This window comes from Brassica napus, chromosome C7, assembly GCF_020379485.1.
Source record: "Brassica napus cultivar Da-Ae chromosome C7, Da-Ae, whole genome shotgun sequence".
Taxonomy (NCBI): Eukaryota; Viridiplantae; Streptophyta; class Magnoliopsida; order Brassicales; family Brassicaceae; genus Brassica; species Brassica napus.
The window spans coordinates 15,800,562-15,823,297 of record NC_063450.1 but is presented as its reverse complement, the minus strand read 5'-3'; the positions used below and the strand labels follow the sequence as shown (position 1 = coordinate 15,823,297).

Below are 22,736 nucleotides of genomic sequence, written 5' to 3'. Positions count from 1 at the left end.
CATCGAAATAGTTTGCCAAAAACTTATTCTCCCAAAATAATTTTCATTTTCATTTGACGGTCTTGTGTTCGATCTACGATCACTGCATTTATGTAATCTATAAAACGAATAGTATTCCGATTCAATAAGGAACACTTTGCAAATTAAGATGCCGATTACAATCTCATGATGATAGGTAATCTATGATCTGATCAAGATTGTAATTATACCCATAGAGTTTGAAATTAACATACAAAGCACAAGAGATGATCTTATTACAACTTTCTTTATTTATATTCTCTTTCCTTTTATATTCTTCAGTCCAATGGCATATACTCCAACTTATTCCAGTTAAGATCTATGATCTGATCAAGATTGTAATTACACCCATAGAGTTTGAAATTAACATACAAAGCATAAGAGATGATCTATTTATTATTCTTGGGTTCACCCTAGGTTCACCAACCAATAGTATTGTATTATTTCATATTCGATATCTTTTAAAAAAGTAAATAAAATATTGTCAAATTATATTATATTTTTAAAATAAAAAAGTAAAAAAATAATTAATAAAAAATAGTAGTAGTTATAAAAAAATATTTTTAACATCGTCAGCAAAACACTAAATCCTAAACCCTAGGATAAATCTTAAACTCTAAATCAAAAACATTAAACACTAAAACACTCAAGAGTTTAGGATTTAGGATTTAGTGTTTTAGTGTTTAGTGTTTTTGATTTAGAGTTTAGGATTTATCCAAAAGCTTAGGATTTACCCATTTACCCAAGGGTTAGGGTTTAGGATTTAAGGTTTAGGGTTTAGGATTTAGGGTTTAAGATTTAGTTTTTTGCTGACGACGTTAAAAATATCTTTTTAAAAAAATTCTTTTTTTTTATAATTACTATTATTTTTTATTTATTTTTTACTTTTTTATTTAAAAACATAATATGACAATATTTTATTTCTTTTGTCCAGAAAAAAAAAGACAATATTTTGTTTCTTTTTTTTAAAAGATGTCGAATATGAAATAACAAAATTCTATTGGTTGGTGAACCTCTAGGTTCAACCTAGGGGGTGAACCCAAGAATAACTCATATATATATATATATATATAATTGATTTTTTCTCTTCTTCTGACAAGTGGCATGAGGCTTTTGTGTCATCCATGTATTTTTTTTTACATTTAGATCCTTCTTCTTTTAGATTATTGTAATTTGGCCAAGTACTTTCTAATCGTGAACTATCTAATCCTTTTTGCACTAACTATTATCGTATGAAGTTTGATAATCTATTTTATTGTTCACTAAAAATCAAAATGAATAAAGAAATAAATAAAATAATAGAAATATATTTACATATTTAATTTATTCACAACTAAAATAGCATAAATGTTTTTTTTTGTTTTTTTACCATTTTTTATTATTTAATTTACAAATTATATATTTATTTAACTATTAAAAATATAAAATGACCAAACTTATAAGAAAAATTAGACTGTAATACGTAATCTAAATATAAAACTTCCCCAACGAGAGAGAGAAAACAAAATAACATAGTAACACTAACTCAATAAAGGTTTGAAGCTGAAAAAAGATCAACAAAGAAGACTAATCTATCTCATCTTACCATAGAATGTCTTGGCTAAAACTAGCAGATGTGAGAAAAAATAAAAAGATAAAATATGAGACAAAAAAAAAATCTCCGGAACACAAAGGATTGCGATCAAGCACCAGCGCAAAAACCAAAAAAACGGATCAGAGAAAGAATAATCATCGGAAGAACAAAGTCACCACGAAACAAAAAGATGCATGTCTAAAGCACCAGAAGCACAACCACCAGCTAAGAGATAAAAAACACCAAACAAACTAATCAAGCACATACAAGCACTCATGCAAGCGAAGAGCCACAAAACTCTGAATAGAAGAAACCAAAGCTCCAAAAGACTAACTCTGCACACCTACACCAAAGAATGCATGAGAAGAAGATAAACAACCTGAGTGGAGGAGAATGAAAACCAACCACCGAGAAACCAAAACTTAAGCTTGAGACCATAAACAAACTTCCAGGCGCACAAAGCATACACAGAGAAAAACACTATCAAAACCTGGAGTAGCAAATATGGGAAAAGGGAGAGCCACATGAGACGTGATCAGCGATGAAAGGTGCAACGAGATGAGAGAACAAAGAGATAAAAAGAGACAAAATGAAATCAACAAACCACACCGTGGAGCAATCCTCGAACGCTATGAAAATGAGCATAGAAGTCAAATCACCAAAAACGAGATCTTGAAAACCAAGACGAGCAGATACTATTGACGGCAAACCAGCGACGAGGAAAACAACATCAATGACAACTAAACTCTAAGTCAATCCAACGAGATGTAGTTTCTAACCTCAGCCAAAACCTAAGAAAAGAAAAGACCAATATTGACCGAAATAACATACAACGCCGTAAGAAACAGCCGCACAACATGGAACTAATATGCTTGTCTGATCTATAACAGATACCAGATAATCTCCCAGAAAAAGAAGGTGAAGAAAAACAAGAACGCATAGGTGAGTCTTTTCCCAGTGATGGTGAGAAGCACTGCACACCGGAGAGGTGAGGCTTGACTCAATCTACACTCTCATAGCGAGCGCATCTTGAATCACCGATCTCATATCGATCGGGTCTAGACTCATACGTCTAACCAATTACAACTTCAAGCATGATCCTAAACATCTCTCAAGCTCCCCTTTTATACATACTCCCGTCTTCTTCCTGTTTCAGAGATCTAACGGCAAAGCCTCTCGCCCATCTAGAGTCTTCCCTTAGCTCTAGCCCTTCCACGTCATCCTATCAGTTCTTGACATCGATTTACTTAGTTTTTAACTGCATGACAGACGCAAGATGCAGAACTATTCAAGTGATTTACAAATCACCAGAGCCAGAGGTGAAAAGGATTCTTCATATGAGCTATCAAATCCCAAAAGAGAACGTCATGTTGATCCCTAGCAGTTTATTGCAAGGTGAATTGTTGGAATTGAAAATTTGGATTAATGAGTTGAGCGAAGTGGAATGAAAATGCTTTGTTGACTAATAGATGTTTACTTGGTCTGTTTTTTTTGTTTTTCCTAAAAATCTTTGTATAGCTCCCTCCACTCGTCTGCAAGCCAACTTTGATCTTACCTTGCATGTGCTCTGTCTCAATTATATTCTGTTATCTTTATACGAACTAAGGATAAAAGTGTAAGGTTCATATGTTTTATCTTCAACGAATCAAGAAATCAGACCTACAATATATATATGCTCCACCCATTTTCTTCCAATATTTTTGCATTCAAACCAAACACTAAAAAAAGCACCATCTTACAACTTCTCATATAAAGAACTAACAGTAATAATAATAAAAAAACCTTAGGAAACAATTATTCAGGCTCTTAAATAATGTCTACACTCTTCTCACCGTGCTGCCTGGGTAACCGATACAGCCATTGTGGGAGAACGAATGAGTAAAATAAGATCCTTCCGGGTAGTGAAGAAATCTCAGAATGCGCCCACCGCTGTGGAGCAAACACGCACTGAGCAAACACGCACCATTGCGTAAGTTAAAAGCTATAAAACGTTGGTGCTTCTGGCTAAGAAAGTAGGCTGTTGTAGCATCAAGAGAGTCAACTCTCAACGGAAAATAATCGAAGTAGGTCTCAGTCAAATCCGTAGAGATTTCAGATATTAGTTGCCACTCCCAGCTCTCGAGCCGCCATACACATAACTTATGGTCTACACTTCCATCATCATTGTCTTGGGAGACTATGTTCATATACATGAGACTTCCTTGATAAGTTGTGCAAGCTCTTTTGAATTTGACACGTTTTTCTAAATCAGGGAAAGCCGTGTAACGGAACGGACCAGCCTCCATGGTAGTGGCGTTGAAATCCATGGATACAAGTTCATCATTATTGCGGGATAGCCAGTGAAGATTCCCGTTCAAGCTAATTGTATAGTTACACTCACAGCTCTCAAAATTATAAGGGAGAGGACTCCACAAACCTGTCTCAGATGAATATACTAAGTACCCAACATCGCTATTAGATGAATATGCAACAATTTTATAACTTATAACGTCGCCGTTATCAGTTCGTGTGGCGATTCCAAAAGGCCAGAAAATTCCACTATTTTCAAACGCTTTAGGAACATCGATTTCAATGCATTCCTGTGAAACTGGATTAGCCACGCACAAGGATCGTTTCTCGAAAGTCGACCCAGAATATCTGTAAGACGATACGTCGATCAAAACAAACCCTGCATCGCTGTAAGCCACGACGCTGCCTCGTCGGTACTTTCCTCTCTGGTTCTCGAACTTGTAGCTAATGAAAGAGGAGATGTAAGACTCTAGAGACCGTTGAAGTCCCCAAGTTTTGCATCTGTAGTGAGCCAAGAACTCTGTCCTATTAGATGCACCTTTAATGAGCGACCATGATGAAGATTGAGTGTTTTGGTGTTGAGATATGAAAAGATCGCGGAAAATCTGAGACTCAACGACTGAGTTCCATTGCTTGCAAACCAGTTTAAAACTTGTGAAGACTTTTATCGGTAGTCTCGATAATATTGCTGCACAGAGATCATCTGGCAAGAAAACCATTTTCCTCTTTCTCTGTTTCAATGCTATTAGGGTTTTACTTATTTTTCTCGGACATGGGTTTGCTCTTTTATAAGAGCTGCTCCAATCCATCTAAAGTGTAGCTTCTAATCACCAAAATCCCCTATATATTATTTGTGAAACATTACAACTTCTTTTTATAGTCACATGTCATCCTATTCTTAGAATTATTAGAGAAATAGGTTGGTCCATCTAATTATATAATAAGCTTTTTATTAAACTAAGCATAAATTCATTATTAATGTCATTTATTATTTCCTTAAATAAAGATTACGGAATTGTCTAATGTTGGTAAAGTATATATGACAATTAATGATTTTGAATAATAAAGATTTGATAAAAAAAATGTATCTTCTATCAAATTTGTTTAATTTAAAACTATTAAAATAATTTTAAAAAAAAAAACACAATAACCATATTATAAAAATTTAGATTTTTCTGTATATTTTATATTTTGAATTTAAAAAAATGACTATAAATTACTAAAACTGTTAAAAGTCTCACATTCAAATTTTGCGATCCATGGTTTAAATTTTTTGTTATTACAAAATACAAATGATTACAAAATCATATAAATAAAAGTCTAATTTAATTAATCATTAAGATTTAAAATATATATGTATATATATCATTTTAAATTAAACAATAAACCATATTGAATAAATAAATATTTTAGTTTCAAAATTTACTTTGAATAATTTTTTTTGATAAAATTTTTGAACTAACATTGATAATTTTTTTTTTAAAATTATCAATTACTAAAATTATTAATCCCACAATAAAAATTTTGTTATCAGTAATTTAAAGTTTTTGCTATTAAAAATACACATGATAAAAAAAAATATGAGTAGAAAGCATCATTTAAAAAAAAATAGACATTAATATTAAAAATATACTATGTATGTTAAAATCATTTAAATTTAATTACCTATCCTATCAAAATTTTTTAAAAAATGTTTGGATTAATAAAATTGATTTAAACGTTCGCATCAATTTAATTATATATGTAATAGTTACTGACTTTTAGTTATTCAACATATATTTATTATTTCATAATATGTAAGAACATATAATACATAAAATAATTTTTATATATAATGTTTATCTCGCGCAAGGCGCGGATCTTAATCTAGTAATAATATTATAGCATTACCTTATTATATAATTAAATTTTAATTATTTTTAAAAGATTGAGTTAGTGATGGAAAGACACGTGACATTACAGGTGAATAGGTGGTTCTTAAAATTGGTAAAAGAAGATACTTTGTGACTTTCTCTCCTATTTTCTTTTTATTTTTAATTTTCTTTTAAAGTTTAGATACATCCCTAGGAAGATTCACTCTCGCTACGGCTCCGGTGGAAACAAACTCCCTTTGGAGTTACTCTAAATAACATAGCACAAAAAAACTTTAAACGACGTAGTTACAATTAATTTTTAACGCAATTTACAATGGACGGGTCCAATTATAATCTAGTGGGGTCACTTGACACCTCAAATATGTGAATTTCTTTCTATACGTGTGATTGCTACTTTTGAATATTTTACATATTTGAATCCACGCAAAAAACTTCTTGCTTAAATTTTTTTAAAAAAATTTGGATATATTACTCATTCGTTTGAAACTCTACGTGATTGACACATCAATTTGAAGAAACACTCAGTTTCTAATTTTGTTTATTATTCAAATCTAACTAAGGATTTGATCTTTGTTTTTTCCAACAAATATTGAAATAGATTTTGGGGTTTTTATTGGTTGATAAATCTGAATAGAGTTTAATTCCAAGAACAATCTATCGTTTTTTTTCTCTTTTACTGATTCTTATATATAGAATAACTTTATTCTAACATTTTAGTGTTATTGATCTTGGGTTGACAATTATTTTATTTAAACAGTTTGAAATCTATTGTTATTTAACTCAAAATCTGAAGTGATAGATTAAAATATAGTGTTATTCATGTTTGATTAATTTTCATTGTGAAAAAGTAATGAAAGAGTGAATGATTTTGATATTAATTTTATGAATAGATTTTAGCAATCAGAATCCAATTTTACCCTAATCTTCTAAGTCGAAGATCAACTCACTTTTCCCGCGACATTTGTTTAATGTAGAAGATTTTTTTCTTTATGTTCCTCCAACTTTAAATTCTCTTTAAACATAATTTTTTTTTAAAATCTCGTTATATTAATTACCTAATTAGTAAAATATAACAGTCTTAAATTAGTTATCTATACACTATTATTTAAGAAGTGAATTTAATTACTTGTCATCTTTTCTATAATTTTAGGATAGGTCATTATTTTAGCTAATATTATTATTTAAAATTTTAAACTAATATATATATGTACATATATATTTATCATGATATTATAGATAATTAACTAAGATTAATCTATTCGACCAATATATATACTATTATTTTTAAAAATAGCTTACTTGTCATCTTTTTCATAATTTTAGCATAAGTCATTAGTTAAATTAATATTATTATTTAAATTTTTTATTTAATAGATATATTTTTTATTTAATAGATATATTTATTTTAATACTTAAAATAATTAATAAAGATTAACCCTATCCAGCCAATATATATACTATTGTCTTAAAAATATATTTTAATATATGTAATTAGCATGATATTTAGGACATTTAATTGAGGGCTTATTTGTTAAATAACCAAAAAAAGCAAAATTAGTTTTCTAGAGAGATGATAGAGAGAGATAGGAACATAAAAGTGGAGAGAGAGAATGTTTTTGGTTACTTTGTCAATTTTGGTTTTTTTTATGTCACTCGGTGCAATTTCCATTTAATTAACACAGATATTTGCAACTGATATTAATAATATCTACCGATAATATCATAATTAAGTTTATTTTATATTTAGTTTATGTTTTTAGTCACTAATATTATCTACAGTTTGTCTGATTCTTATTGGACATATGATTCAAATAATTGTTATAATATTAAAGTTGAGATTAAAGATAAAACATCATTGAAATATACCGTAAAATATAAAATATTTTATGAACTTATGGTCACACAATTTTTGTTCTGCTTTGTACATCCAAGTTACAACTTGAACCAGATTATTTTCTCTTGGATTTCTACCTTCTTAAGAAAACTAAATATGGAAAATCACATGGGACAAACCCATAGGGAAAAAGAGCTTTGAGCTACTCACATCGGCTCTTCTCTCTAACTCCGCCTCCTCCTCGGTGGAATTGGTTGGTGGATATGGAATCCCGCGAGGTTAAGCCGCGTAATCTGCATCCACGGTATTGCGAGCCTGTGACTACTTCGAAAGCCGAAAAGGCCCTGATACATGTCCCGTGCTGGACATCTCACTATAACATGGAAATTTTCTCCTCTATTTTTAGGAGTCATCTACAAACAAAATCTAAAACAAGAAACCTAAACTATAAAATCAACAAAATCTAAAACAAGCCTTTGTTGGACAGGAAGTGTGATGATCTAGGGAGATAGTGGAGAGGAAGAGAAGAGGAGGTGGGCGAAATGTTCGAGTATATATAGCGAAGTAGATGTCCTCTCTTCGTAATTTTACGAATAAGACTATCTATAATGATTTATTGAATAAAAAAATTTAATAGTTGAAAGAGTACAATGGTCTATTAAAAAAAAGTTGAATCCTAGGTGTATTAAACATGGTTGAAAGAATTCAACAATGTTGAATCCATAAAGCGGAGCTCTCAATGACTATTTGTTCTTAAACTATTGGTCATAAAGATTTCTGATTTGTTTTTTTTCATCTGAATTATTTGAGATAAATTATCTCATAAATTTTTTATTTTCTAAAATTTAGTTTTACATCAAAATTTATCATTTTTCAAACTCTATAAATAGAGACTTGTTTCATTTGATTTAGACACAGAAAAAAATTCATGTAGTTGTACTATAAATTTTATGTTATACTCCATTAAACTCTTGCCTTTATATTTTTCTTTTTCTAATGAAATGAATCCCAATTATTGACTATTGTTATTGAATTTTAATCAATAATTCTATTTTTTAGCAACTGAAATTTAATTTTAATAAATAAGTTTCATATGTAATGAAAAAAATATATAAAAAAGCAAAATTGTGAAAGAAAAAAATTATAAAAAAGGGTGTTGAATTTTTTTCAACAAACCATTGTAGTATAGAAAAATTGAATGGGTATTGAATTAGTTGGTAAAAGAGAAAGAAGATGATGTGGAAGAGAGAGGAGATAATGTGGAGGGTGTTGAAAGTGAAAACCATTGTTGATAATATAACACGAATCTACCGTGTCCCACGTTTTGATAACATTAATTACAACAAATCTCTTTTACTACAAATTTACCACGTCCCGCTAGCTTTTCTCAAATACAAAGACATTATGACAGAATTTTGGGTCTCCCCAAAGTTCACCAACAATTCCATGAACTTCTGGTCACACAGTTTACATCGACCATTTTTTGATCGACTGATATGCTTTGTACATCTAAGTTCCAACTTGGACCAGACTACTCCCTCTTGGGTTTCTCTTCTCCGTTTTGTCTTCTTCATGTCTATATATATTTATGTCTTTAAGTTCCAACTTGAACCAGATTACTCCCTCTTGGGTTTCTCTTATCTGTTTTGTCTTCTTCATGTCTCTATATATATATTTATGTCTGCATAAACCTGGAAACAGCTATTGTGGTTTAGATATCTTTTGTGAGAGATGTGAGTAATGGTGGGCGTTCGGATACCCATTCAGGTTTGGATCGGGTATTTCAGATTTTCGGATATTTTAGTATAGAGGTATAAAACTCGTTAGGGTATTTCTATACTTCAGATTGGGTTCAGGTATTTTTAGTTAGGGTTTGGTTATTTCAGACCGGATTCGGATATTAAGATTTTAAAAGGAAAAAAAAATCAAATTCTTCATTGCTCAAGTTTTTTTGTATTTAAAAATATCCCTTTAACTTAACTGTTTTTAATAGAATAAATGATTAATAGATACTTCGGTTCGGATTTCAGTTCAGGTTTTTTGGATCGGGTTCGGGTGCGGCTTCGGGTATGTGAGCGACAGAGAAAACATAAAACGAAATTTTGTTTGAGTTTCCATTAACAGTCCAAACGTGGGCTTTACCAGAGATTCCTTCCGCTATGGGTGTGTTTCCGAATTTCTCATACAGTGACAATTATGAATATTGATCAATTTTGTTTACGAAGGTAGCAAGGATCCCAGAAAGGCCTATGGCTATATTTTTCTGAATTCAATGATACATCTGAAAAGTGAGAAATGAATAATTCTTTAGCAGCAATTATATATCATAGTTGGACACATGACACTATAACTTGCACATCATGAAACAGAAATCCCATTATATACTATACTAGGGGGTGTCCGCACGATAATTATTTTTCTTGAAAAAATGTTTTTATTTTATTTTTATGTGTGCCATTTTGCCATTTTAATGTCATTTTTATTAAAGGTGGTATAGTACACTATCAATAAATGTTACAATTAGAAATTCACTAAATTTGTGATTTTGTAAAGCTGATATTATTAGATTGAAATCATATTTAAATAATATTATTTTTTAAAATAAGTCAAATGTAAATATAATGCAAACCGAAGAATAAATGGTTAATAATATAATATGATATATCAATATGATTTTTTAGTATTTGTTTCGTCCAAAACCTAGCAATTATTGGTTACAATATCACAATACCTATGTTTTCAATTTTATGTCTACTTACTTGTGATCTAGGTTTTTATTTTTTTGTATGATTTTGTGGTTTGTGTTTTAGGTTTGCATTTGCAAGAGATGTATATGATAATGATTTTTGTCATTTAAAAAATTTTAAGTGAGGAAGGATTATATGTGATAAGATATGTTTTGTTTGCTTACAATAGTTGTTTATGGTGTCCAAAAAAAACAATAGTTGTCTCTATATCAAAGAGATGTGGCATTGATGTGATGTGGGGGTTTCAAATGGGCTTCTAGTTATTTCCTTTTACGAAAAGTTGATCCCATGTTCGGTGTGTTATTTGTGGTTTGTAATATTTTGGGTTAGAAAAAATGGATTGTGAGTAATTTTTTGTCTATGTTATAAGAGTAGCTACTTTTTATGTTGAAATAATAGTCTTTCGACATGCTATTGGAGTGAAAATGGTGATTATTTGAAATTGCATTTATTATTAATAATAGAATGTTATATTGAATGCAAAGAAGGTAGTAAAGCAAATCTTATCAAAATAAGAAAACGTTGAAACATGAAACTGTGAAAATTGAGTAATGGTCGATGAGTGTAGGCACTTATTAGTCACCGTAAAACCAACTCCAAGAAGCTCCATCTGTTTATAGTAATAACAATCACTACATCGATTTTCTGGATTGTTGAGATGGCACTTTCTTGGTGGCAGTATAAAGATCATATTAGTTCCATGACACTTTCTTTTTCAATATAGAGACATCGTGTAAGAAACGTTCGGTTGGTATTGAGATATACTATTTTATTAATTTAAGTTGTGGGTTAGTTAGTTTGTTTGTAATTAATATTTGTTTTGAATTTTTGCTTCTAATGCATCACCATGATTGAGTTGTTATGTCACTTGAAGTTGAATAATTTTTATCCCACAACTAATGTATATGACTCTTTTTTAGGTTCTCGCCAGCCTTGAAACCTTTGCATAATTTTCCTATAAGAAAGTTTCAACTTTGGTGAGAAATTGGCAATTCAAACATTAGCCATCCAGTTGGTTGGAAGTGATGTTCCTGAGGTGGGAATGTTGTTCTTGATGTTCAACGGTCTCATTTCTTAAGTTTATTATTGGGTGATACTCGGCTTGGTAAAACAAGCTCTATTGTTTGTTAGGAACAAATATGAGCATCTCAGAACCATTTCTTGCTTAAGTCTTAAATTTTAAGCATATGATTTTAGATTATGGGGGGAAAAGATTCATAATGGTTTCTATATTTCATTCGAGATCAACTACCAAGATGTTTTTGTTGTCAAGATTTGGAGGACTCATTAATAAAAGTTAGTTTCTTTGAAGAGATCAGAAGTTGTATTCGAACTAAATTAAATCTTTTTTTTTGTTCTATAAACAGAGATAATTATTTTTCTAAAACAACTAACTTATTTTTTAAAAACCTGAAATACGTACTATTTGAATTTCCTTTACCGAAGTACTAAAACTTTTACATGGTTTGTAAAGATGTTAATCCAATTTATAGCGTAAAATATGTATTTATTATGCACATTGCTGTATATTTTTATTGAGAATTCGGCCAAAAAAAACCTCAACTTTGCACGAATAGCCAAAAGAAACATAAACTTTTGGGCTGGCCAAAAAAACACCAAACTTTCATTGACTTTAGAATTAATTAACAATGTTTTCGCTGACTTGCCAATTTAGCACACCGTCAACAAATTTAACAGAAATATTTGACGTCATTTATTGTTGGCGTTAAGTGAAACGACGTCGTTTTAGACGTCGTTTTACATGATTTGAAATTAAAAATATGTAGACCCCTAGATTCGAACCCAGGTTGGTTGGTCAAATGGCAAGGTATTTTACCACTGGGCTACTGGCACTTTCAATGTACTTACTAACATGTTAGCTTTTATTTGGTACATATTAAATATAAAAAATTTCTAAAAACTTAATAAGATCTTTAAAATTCCAAAAAAAAATTAAAAAAATAAAGAAGATTTTTATAAAATTAATTTAGAAATTAAAATTAAAAATAAAATTTTCTTTTTCTTTTTAAAAAATAAAAACTCTTCCAAAATTTTCTAAAAACTTAAAAAGATCTTTAAAATTCCAAAAAATTGAAAAAATAAAGAAATTTTTTATAAAATTAATTTTGAAATTAAAATAGATTTTTTTTATAAAATTAATTTTGAAATTAAATTAGAAAATAAAATTTTATTTTTTCTTTTCAAAAAAAACACGAACTTTTCACGAATTGAAAAGAAAAAAATTCTTTATTTTTTCAATTTTTTGGAATTTTAAAGATCTTTTTAAGTTTTTAGAAAATTTTGAAAGATTTTTTATTTTTTAAAAAGAATTTTAATTTTTAAATTTATTTATAAAAATCTTCTTTATTTTTTTTAATTTTTTGGAATTTTAAAGATCTTATTAAGTTTTTAGAGAATTTTTTTTTTATATTTAATACGTACCAAACAAAAGTAGACATGTTAGTAAATACATTGAAAATGCCAGTAGCCCAGTGGTAAAATACCTTGCCATTTGACCAACCAACCTGGGTTCGAATCCAGGGGTCTACATATTTTTAATTTCAAATCATGTAAAATGGTGTCGTTTTACATCATTTGAAAACGACGTCGTTTCACTTAACGCCAGCAATAAACGACGTCAAATATTTCTGTTAAATTTGTTGACGGCGTGCTAAATTGGCAAGTCAGCGAAAACATTGTTAATTAATTCTAAAGTCAATGAAAGTTTGGTGTTTTTTTTGTCAGCCCAAAAGTTCATGTTTTTTTTGGTAATTCGTGCAAAGTTGAGGTTTTTTTTGGCCGAATTCTCTATTTTTATTAGTCAAAATTGTTGTAAAGAAATTTTCATTTTAATCATTTTAGTTTTTTTTTTAATTTTATTTATATATGTTAGGAAAATATTTACAATCAAATAAATAGGAGTATAATCTCTTATAAGATTTCAACAACATGACATTAGAATCTACATTTTGACACACCAACACTTATTCATCAATTATCATCGTTAATTAGCACAAATTTATTGTTTTATTTTTTATTGCTCGTTTTTTTCTACTATGTACAAATTCTTGGTTGCGGTCTTCCAAGACTTTGTTTTAAATTTCCCTTATGAATTTTGACACCATAAAAAGACGGAAAATTCCATACGATGCACTACTTTTCTTTTAAACTTTGGCGTGCTTGGTTAGATTCAACGTGAAAAAGGAATATCATAAATATATATATTTTTTTATGGTTTTATGAGTGTTTCCTATGTATTATTGAAAGTCATTTATTTTGGGTTATATTGTGCATTTTATAATATTATGTATTTCCAATTATTTTTTTTATCCTTTATCTATTAGTAATTTTTATTTTTTCTAAGTGTTTTTTTAATTGTGTGTTTGTCCATCATTTTCCTTATTAATTTCTAAGAACTTCAGCTTGGTGTCTAAAAACAGAAAAGGTTATGTAAGATTCACTATTTTTTTTCCTTGGTTTGATAAACATTAAAACAAGGGCAATTCTCCATAATAGCCCTTTTAAAGTTTTTGTCTCCAAAATAGCATTAGAAGGAGAAAGTCACAAAAATGACATTCATTAATAGACAAAATATCCATAATACTCCCAGTTAATAACACAACTAACAAATAAAAAAAGAAAAGAAAATGATTCTTCTTCTCTCTCGACAACGTTACGAAGAATCACCTCCTCCGACGAATCACCTCCGGCGACGAGCTGTTGATAATCGCCGGCGACGAACATAACGAGCTGTGTATCGGTATGCTTTAATCGTTATTATCAATTTTTTATGAAGAAAAGTTCAATTTTACTTAGGGTTTTCGACTTGAAATTTGGGGGTTTCAGTTTGTTGTTCTTCAGATAACACATTTGAACTTGTTTTGTTGTTTGAATCAAACAGAAAAGGCAGAATCAGAGTCGGAAAGAAGAAATTTCAGGAAGCTTTATTTACAAATAAATTTGGTTTACGGAAGAAGACGAGTTTGTGACTTTGCTTTTGGTAAGCAATTCTGAATGTTTTATGTTCATATTCTTCTCTTATCAAGCTTTATTTATTTCATATTCAGATTTTTGACATCGTGTGGAGTGTTGAGGAATCTCGTTGGTGTTGAAGAGATTAAGAGGTATATGATTGAAGAAGACGATACGTTGACAACTTTCATTAAGCTTATTGGATCAAAGGAAGAAATTGTTCAGGTAAATTCTATTGATCTTTTGTTAGGTATGTGTTTTAAAGATAAACAGAAACGTGAGGTCTTTGTTAGACAAGGAGGAATCCAGGAGCTAGTAAGTGTATTATCAGATCCCAATCTGTTGTCCTCTTCCAAATCTAAGGAGACAGCGTTAAGAGCAATCGATAACTTATGTTTCGGGTTGCTCGGTTGTTTGAATGCATTGATGAGTTGCAAGTTCTTGGATCCTTTGCTGTATCTTCTAAGAAACGGGAGATCTCCGTTCAAGAATAAGCCTTGAAGGTTACGTCTAGGCTCTGTAGCTTACCAGAAGAGGTTAAGAGATAATGGGAGACACTTGCTTTATGCCTGAGTTAGTTAAGTTTCTTGACGCTGGCTTTGAAAACTGTGTGTGAGATGAGCCAGAAGAATTGCTTTGTGTTCCTCAGTGTGACTGTGATGAGTTTGCTTCTGAAAACTTGTGCTGTTTTAAGCTTAGCTTTCTCAAACAACAGATTGATTTTGACTTTTCCTTTAGATTCCACTTTTATATCCCTGCTGGTATATTCATTTGTTGTTTGTTCGCATCAATTGAATGTTTAGGGGAGGGGATCTTTATAGTTAAGTTGGGTGATATGATAATGTTTGAAAATTGTGTGTGTGAAATGAGCCAGAAGAGTTTGCTTGTGTTCGTGAGTGTGACTGAGATGAATTTGCTTGGAAAAACTTTTGAGATTTTTTCTTTTGGTTTTAGGAAGGCGTTTCATAGTTTCAGGATAGCTTTCCAGAAACTCTGATACTATTTGAAAAAAAAATTTGGTTGGTTTACGCAGGACAGGGACACAATGGGAGTTTCAATACCTTAATTACTAGCTCTTCCTGAGCTCAAGTATCCAATTGGATCAGAGCCAAAGTGATTGAATTTGGATCATCGCCTCCTCTCAACGTCATCGGAAAAAAATCTAATGCTGAAGCGACGAGCACCGATCAAAAGTTTTGTTCTCCGCTCTCTGAATCTGAGATCTACATAACTTCTCACATTTGTATTTTTATTGAACACCTTATGGTCACAAATAAAATTTATTCCATAAGAAAAAGAAGTAGCTGGAGAGTCTAATACAGTTATTCCTGTTTGATTTTTCTTGGAGACAAGTTCGGATAAAGCTTTGAAATTAAAAAAAAAACCTTTTTTTCTTTCTGCTCTCAAAATTCAGACCTTAATGACATTTGGTTTATAACTTGTCTCCATTTATTTGTGAGACATGTTATTAAGTTGCATGACATTTGGTATACAATAATGCACTTTTGCTGTGTGAATGAATAAAAATATGGTATCATTATAAAACACACGTGTTATCTAGGATAGCTTGTGGAATTTTCAGGATAGGTTTCCAAAAAAAATAGTGTAGGAAATGTTAGACAGTCCTTGTTCAGGATGGCTATCCTGAATTGGAACTTAATCGTCCAAAACAACAAAAACAAAACAACATAATCAAAATCTAGAAAAAATTCATTGGCTATAGAAATCACCAAATGGAGGTCATTGTCTACAAAACATGGAACACATATCAAACACAGAACATGAAAATATGATAGCTTGAAACATTTTCAATAATTATATAAATAAAGTGTTAAATGTGGTATCATTATAAAACACATGCGTTATCTAGGATAGCTTGTGGAACTTTCAGGATGGGCTTCCAGAAAAATAAAATGAGTGTGTTTTCTTGCATAAGTATGTTTTCGAAGAGAATCAAAAGCGTGTAAGGAATGTTAGACAGTCCTTGTTCAGGATGGCTATACTGAATTGGAACTTTATCGTCTAAAACAACAAAAACAAAACAACATAATCAAAATCTATAAAAAAATTCATTGACTATAGAAATCACCAAATGGAGGTCATTGTCTACAAAACAGGGAACACATATCAAACAGAGAACATGGAAATAGGATAGCTTGAAGCATTTTCAGTAATTATATCAAGAAAGTGTTAAATGTGGTATCATTATAAAACACACGTGTTATCTAGGATAGCTTGTGGAACTTTCAGGATGGGCTTCCAGAAAAATAAAATGAATGTGTTTTCTTGCATAAGTATGTTTTCGAAGAAAATCAAAAGCGTGTAAGAAATGTTAGACGGTCCTTGTCAGGATGGCTATCCTGAATTGAAACTTAATCGTCCAAAACAACAAAAACAAAACAACATAATCAAAATCTATAAAAAAATTCATTGGCTATAGAAATCACCAAATGAAGTTTATTGTCAACAAAATAGGGAACACGTATCAAACAGAGAACATGGAAATATGATAGCTTGAAGCATTTTCAGTAATTATATCAAGAAAGTGTTAAATGTGGTATCATTATAAAACACACGTGTTATCTAGGATAGCTTGTGGAACTTTCAGGATGGGCTTCCAGAAATATAAAATGAGTGTGTTTTCTTGCATAAGTATGTTTTCGAAGAGAATCAAAAGCGTGTAAGGAATGTTAGACAGTCCTTGTTCAGGATGACTATCCTGAATTGGAACTTAATCGTCCAAAACAACAAAAAACAAAACAACATAATCAAAATCTATAAAAAAATTCATTGGCTATAGAAATCACCAAATAGAGGTCATTATCTACAAAACAGAGAACATGGAAATATGATAGCTTGAAGCATTTTCAGTAATAATATCAAGAAAGTGTTAAATGTGGTATCATTCTAAAATACACGTGTTATCTAGGATAGCTTGTGAAACATTCAAGATGGGCTTCGAGAAAAATAAAATGAGTGTGTTTTCTTGCATAAGTATGTTTTTGAAGAGAATCAAAAGCGTGTAAGGAATGTTAGACAGTCTTTGTTCAGGACGGCTATCCTGAATTGGAACTTAATCGTCCAAAACAACAAAAAACAAAACAACATAATCAAAATCTATAAAAAAAAATTTATTGGCTATAGAAATCACCAAATAGAGGTCACTGTCTACAAAACAGAGAACATGGAAATAGAATAGCTTGAAACATTTTCAGTAATTATATCAAGAGTGTTAAATGTGGTATCTTTATAAAACACCAACAAATTGCTACATTACAGAGATCACGATCTTAAAGTGTCATAAAGGTAACAAGAGAAGAAAAAAAGTATTGAAAAGAAAAAGACTAAAAATACGATGGAGTTTAACAGATGCCAAGACAGAAGCTATATGAACTAAATCCACAAGCTTATTGCATACTATAAAGCTGGTCCGAATAGAGTTGTTGGTATGGAACTTACTCATCCTTATATTGTTGGATTTCACCTTCAGGAAAGTCTCCAGATGGGAAAAACTTCACGATAGGGATTGTAGGCAGATCAGTCTGATGGGGCTTCTTCCTGCAAACATAAGCAAGAGACTGATCATTAAAGCAAACAACCAAAAGTGGCAAATCAAATTAAAAAAAGACGTAGAAAAAACATTACTTACTTGCTTTTATTCTTGTTTTTCTTCTTCTTCGTAGTTGAAGTCTCAGCTTAAAACAAACAAGAAGTAACTTATTAATCAACCATACAACTCATGAACTCATCCATTCTCAATCTAAACTATAAGGCTATACTTTACGTCTTAGAAAGCTATCAATAATCTAAACATTTAAAAAAGCCAATTTTCTACAATCTAATTAATCAGTAACACAGAGAGATATCAAAAGGATTTTTTTTTTCTTAATGGGTGATTGAATTAGAGACGCAAAAGAGCTCAAAACTATGTGATCAGTCAGAACACTAAGAAAAAAGTATTCACCTTTGCTTCCTTCTTCTTCTTCTTTGTCATTCTCCTCTTTTGCATTCTCTGTAATCTCGAGTTTCTTCGAAAGTTCAGACTCTAATGACTGTATGGTTCCAGATCCACATTAGACACATCTGGATTATAGAGTGCCTCCGATGCAGTACCTGATTTTGTAACCATTTTCACAATTGACTTTTCACACAGAAATCAAACACGTTTAGCTCAATTACAGAGAGATGGCGGAGATGATTACAGCGGAGATGATTACGGCGGAGATGAACGACGCCGGAGACGATAGACGCCTGAGACGATGATGGACGAGATGATCGATGCCGGAGATGATGAAGGCCGAGATGATTCATGCTGGAGATTATTGACGCCGGAGATGAGACGAGCTGTCGTCGTGCTTTCGTGATTTCAATTTTCAGAAGAAAAAATATAATTAGAGAAAGAAAGGGGCATAAGAGTAAATGATCCTCTTTAATGAAACATATTTTTGTGACTTTGGGTCTTGAGTGCTAGTTTGAGAACAAAAACTTGGTTTGGGGCTATCTAGGCCATTTTCTCTTAAAACAATATAATAAATATTTTTTACAATTTTGGTTTTATGATTTTTTTCCTGTGTATTATTGAATGTTATTTATTTTGGTTTATATTGTGCATTTTTACTATATTATGTATTTTCAATTTTTGTTTTTTATCGTTTATTTGTTGGTAATTTTTATTTTTCTTTGTGTTGTTAATAGATTTGATCTGGATGATAAAAAGATGAAAATGTAGATTATTTTTCAATTTTTTAAAGTTATTATGAAGTATCAAATCACCAGATAGCTTCTTAGTGGAGCGGTAACATGAAAAGCGAGAGTCGGAGTATATTTTATATTCACAGATTTCTGTAGCATTATTGTGTCAAAATGTTAGGCATCTCCCTGATCTCCACGCAATCCAGATGAAACCACTGCAAGAGTTTTAGATGTTGCAACGACTGAAGGAAAAGGCTCTGCAGCTTTGACCTGAAAATTAATGAACAAAACTTTATTAGACAAACAACGAACCATCTTATGAAGAATCTACAGTTCAAGTTGGTTACTCACAGAGTCCATGAGAATCTCCACAGGTGTCACTGCATTAGTGAAGAAATGCTAGGAGATCTAGTTGTTTCCACTCGAAGGTTGTGGTTCTTTCCTCCATGACTATTTAATCTTGGGAATGCATTCTCAAAGCTTTTGAGATTGAGAACGTTTAGGCATCTATCTGTTTTGGTCCACATAGGCTCATTGTTTTTATGTAAGCGCCCAAGCAATTCGTCCATAGCGGTCACAGACTCACAGCAATGTTGGTCATCAGAGACATATCCATGTCTGAGAGATAACCACGTTTGGTAAAGACAGTAAACTCGAGGCAGCCATTGAAGAACAATTTCCTGGAAGAAGATCAAAATCAAGCAAAGGAACCCTGTGGAGTAACTCTAATGGAGAAATGTGCATCTGGTTTAGTAGTGGTGGGGAATGAGAAAGTGGCATCCCCATGAATTTAGCTGGAATGCTTGAAGCCCTCTCTAGCTGCCAGTAAAAATAGATTGTGGAAGACTGGAAGTTTAATCTATAAGATCAATCACAATGCATAAAAGAGGTTTCAAAAACGAAAAAGCTAGAACCTTTTCTCTAAGCATTTTTGACTCGAAGCTTCTGTTCATCAAAGTAAGAGTCTTCATGAACAGGAGCATCAGTGCATCACCATAGGTTAGGAAAATGGTATGTTTGAAAGCTTCTTGAGTGCACAATTATGACCTCTATCGTGTTGTGCCCGCAAAGAGAAGATGGAGAAGCAAAACTAACGACTCCTCTTTTTGTTTTGTTTTGTTTTGTTTTGGAGAAGAGACTAAGCTAGGAAGAGAGAAAGTAAAAAGTTGGAAACCTTTTCTGTGTTCTTCGGTTCTGAAACCAAAACTTAATCCATCTTGGAGCTAAACCAAATTATCTGCTTAGTTGCATCCTCTGTTTCGATGTTGTCACTCATTGAAAGCTCTGCATAAGAGAACAAAAAGAAAGAGCTCGAGAAAATAATTGAGTAGAGCAAAAAAAAAAGAGAATACGGTTCAAGCCGTTGGATCTGGTGATGTGTGTGGCAGTGGAAAACACTTTTTCTTCATTGTCTTCTTGTCCAACATTGGTGAGGTCAACTCCTTTTAACATTCGGACCTTCCAAAAGGGAGCCGTAATGGGAGGATTGATTGAAGGATCTTTAATGGGCATCTTAATCATACCGATGAACCGTGGGAATGATGAGAATAAGAAGCATTAAATTGAAAATAAGTTTAAGTGTTATCACAATTTGGGAGAATGATGTTCAGGTTTACCTTTTTATAGATGTAGATCCACCTCATAGAAGAGAGATAAGAAGCATTGAATGAGTCCATCGAGTTAAGAAGGTGGTTAAAGGCGATGATTCAATAAATTCAGTAACGTTTAAGAGGAGAAGAACGTGAAACGATGCAATCGAAGCTTCACATATACTCCATCCGTTTCATAATATAATGTTTTAGAAGATTTTTGTTGTTTCAAAATAGATGATGTTTTGATATTTTTATATTATTTTTAACTTTATTGAAAATTGTGTAACCAATTAGATGTTGTAGTTAGGCATGGGCATAAAATCCGGAACCCGAAATCCGAACCGAATCCGAACCGAAAAACCCGACCCGTTATCCGACCCGAAACGTAAAAATACCCGAACGGGTCTTGTAAGGTGGTACAAAAAATATCCGAACCTGAAGTATTATTAACCGAACCCGAACGGGTAACCCGAAAAATCCAAAATTAATAGTCAATATAAATATTTTGAAATATATATAAGTATTCCAATTATTAAATTCAATATTTGTGGTAATATTATATATAATAATAAATATTAAAATTCTAATAAATGCTTTAAGTACACAATTAGTTATAAATAAGTATTTTATAATTTGCTCATTGAAATAAAAAGTCTACTCTCTATAAGGCAATACATATTGTTTACAAATGATGTTTGTTTTCATGCTTGATTTAACATTTTATTGTTATTTTATCAATTTTATATGTGATAGATTAATTTTTATTTAATTTAGATGTTTTTCTTTATGTTTTACTTCAAAAATTTTGTTTTTTACTTTGGTTATATCCAAAACCGAACCGATATAACCCGAATCTGTACGATATACGATTACTTTATGGGTTTTATGATGCAATACAATTTTGAACCGAACCCGAAGTGTTATTATCCGAACCTGACCCGTACTAATAAAATTTTAGTATGGAACCTATAAGCGTAAATCCGAAAATCCGAAAACCCGATCCGAATGCCAATGGATACCCGAACGTCAAGGTCTAGTTGTAGTTATTTCTATAATTAGTTGGACATTTTTAAATTATATTTTTTAAACCACTTTTTAGAGAAAAGTAAATTTCTTAATATTTGTGCACTAAAGAATAATATCATGTATTATGAAACGGAGGGAGTAGTATATTATACATGACAATTCGCCTCACTCAACGTTCCAAAACTCCATTGTTGGTGTATACCAAGAGCTCGATGACGAGATCGACTTTGACGGAGAAGATGTCAGGCTGTCTTCATTCGGGCTGGATACACGTCGACAAAAACTAAATAACAAAATAAAAGCCCAGTAATTATTTAGGATAAACCCATTTAGAATGTTAACAAACGAAACGAAACAAAACGCAGCGTAATTGTATTAAGAGAGGGACACGTGGCATCCTCTCCTTGCACTATTTTCTTACGCGGTGGCAAGAGGAGAAGAGAGTTGGGGTCTTTTTTATATTAATAGCTGTCAATAAGTTCAATAAGTAAATTAACTCTAGAATAAAATAAATATATAATTTGTAAATAAAATAATAAAAAATAGTATAAATAATAAAATAATAAAAATTTATGATAAGTTATCATTAGTTGTGAATAAATTAAATATTTAAAATATATTTCTATTATTTTATTTATTTCTTTAATCATCTTGAATTTTAGTGAACAATAAAATAGATTATCAAACTTCATATAATAATAGTTAGTGCAAAAAGGATTAGATAATCCACAATTATTTTATTTTATTTTATTGTTATTAAGAGTATGACTTTTGGATAATGTAATTTTGTGGTCGTTTTTATTTGTTAAGAACATTATTTAGTGTTTTTAGTGTGTTATGTAATAATAGGTGATAGGTTAATATATTTTGTGTTTTTTTTTCTTTCAGTAATGTGTTGTTGTATGTATAGTACTTGTTAGTAGTGAATTGAGCATATAATGCAAAATCATATTGAATTTCAATAACTTTGCATTTAGGTATTTGTCGATTTTAAAATAATTGGTTTCAACGTCAAAATTGTATTTTATTTTTTCATATTTTTGCACATTATAACTTTTAAGATGTTTTTTTCCTCTCTCCATATTTTGACCTTGAGCCGTCACCATCTATGTTTTTCAT

At 31.0% G+C, this 22,736-nt stretch overlaps 1 protein-coding gene and 1 long non-coding RNA gene across 4 annotated transcripts; both read right to left on the bottom strand.

The window, feature by feature from the left end:
- Positions 1-1,100: 1,100 nt before the first annotated feature.
- On the bottom strand, positions 1,101-4,770 carry LOC106345715 (F-box protein At3g28330-like). Its single transcript, XM_013784883.3, has one exon. It carries the CDS (start codon positions 4,687-4,689, stop codon positions 3,409-3,411), a length of 1,281 nt encoding a protein of 426 aa, XP_013640337.2. The 5' UTR covers positions 4,690-4,770; the 3' UTR covers positions 1,101-3,408.
- A 12,733-nt stretch (positions 4,771-17,503) lies between these two features.
- LOC106451701 lies at positions 17,504-20,925 on the bottom strand. 3 transcript variants are annotated; one of them, XR_007326641.1, is made up of 7 exons: positions 20,616-20,925; positions 19,914-20,511; positions 19,351-19,818; positions 18,510-19,269; positions 18,272-18,420; positions 17,957-18,002; positions 17,504-17,865 (listed from the first exon to the last, which is right to left on the bottom strand). It is a non-coding gene; the product is annotated as an uncharacterized LOC106451701 (long non-coding RNA). The 3 variants fall into 3 exon arrangements; XR_002659933.2 differs by lacking the exon at positions 20,616-20,925 and having other exon boundaries at positions 19,914-20,283; positions 20,352-20,608; XR_002659932.2 differs by lacking the exon at positions 20,616-20,925 and having other exon boundaries at positions 19,914-20,608.
- Positions 20,926-22,736: the final 1,811 nt, after the last annotated feature.

Bases quoted from the DNA above. Each gene is read 5' to 3' on its own strand.
- LOC106345715 (XM_013784883.3), bottom strand. From the start codon at position 4,689: ATGGATTGGAGCAGCTCTTATAAAAGAGCAAACCCATGTCCGAGAAAA.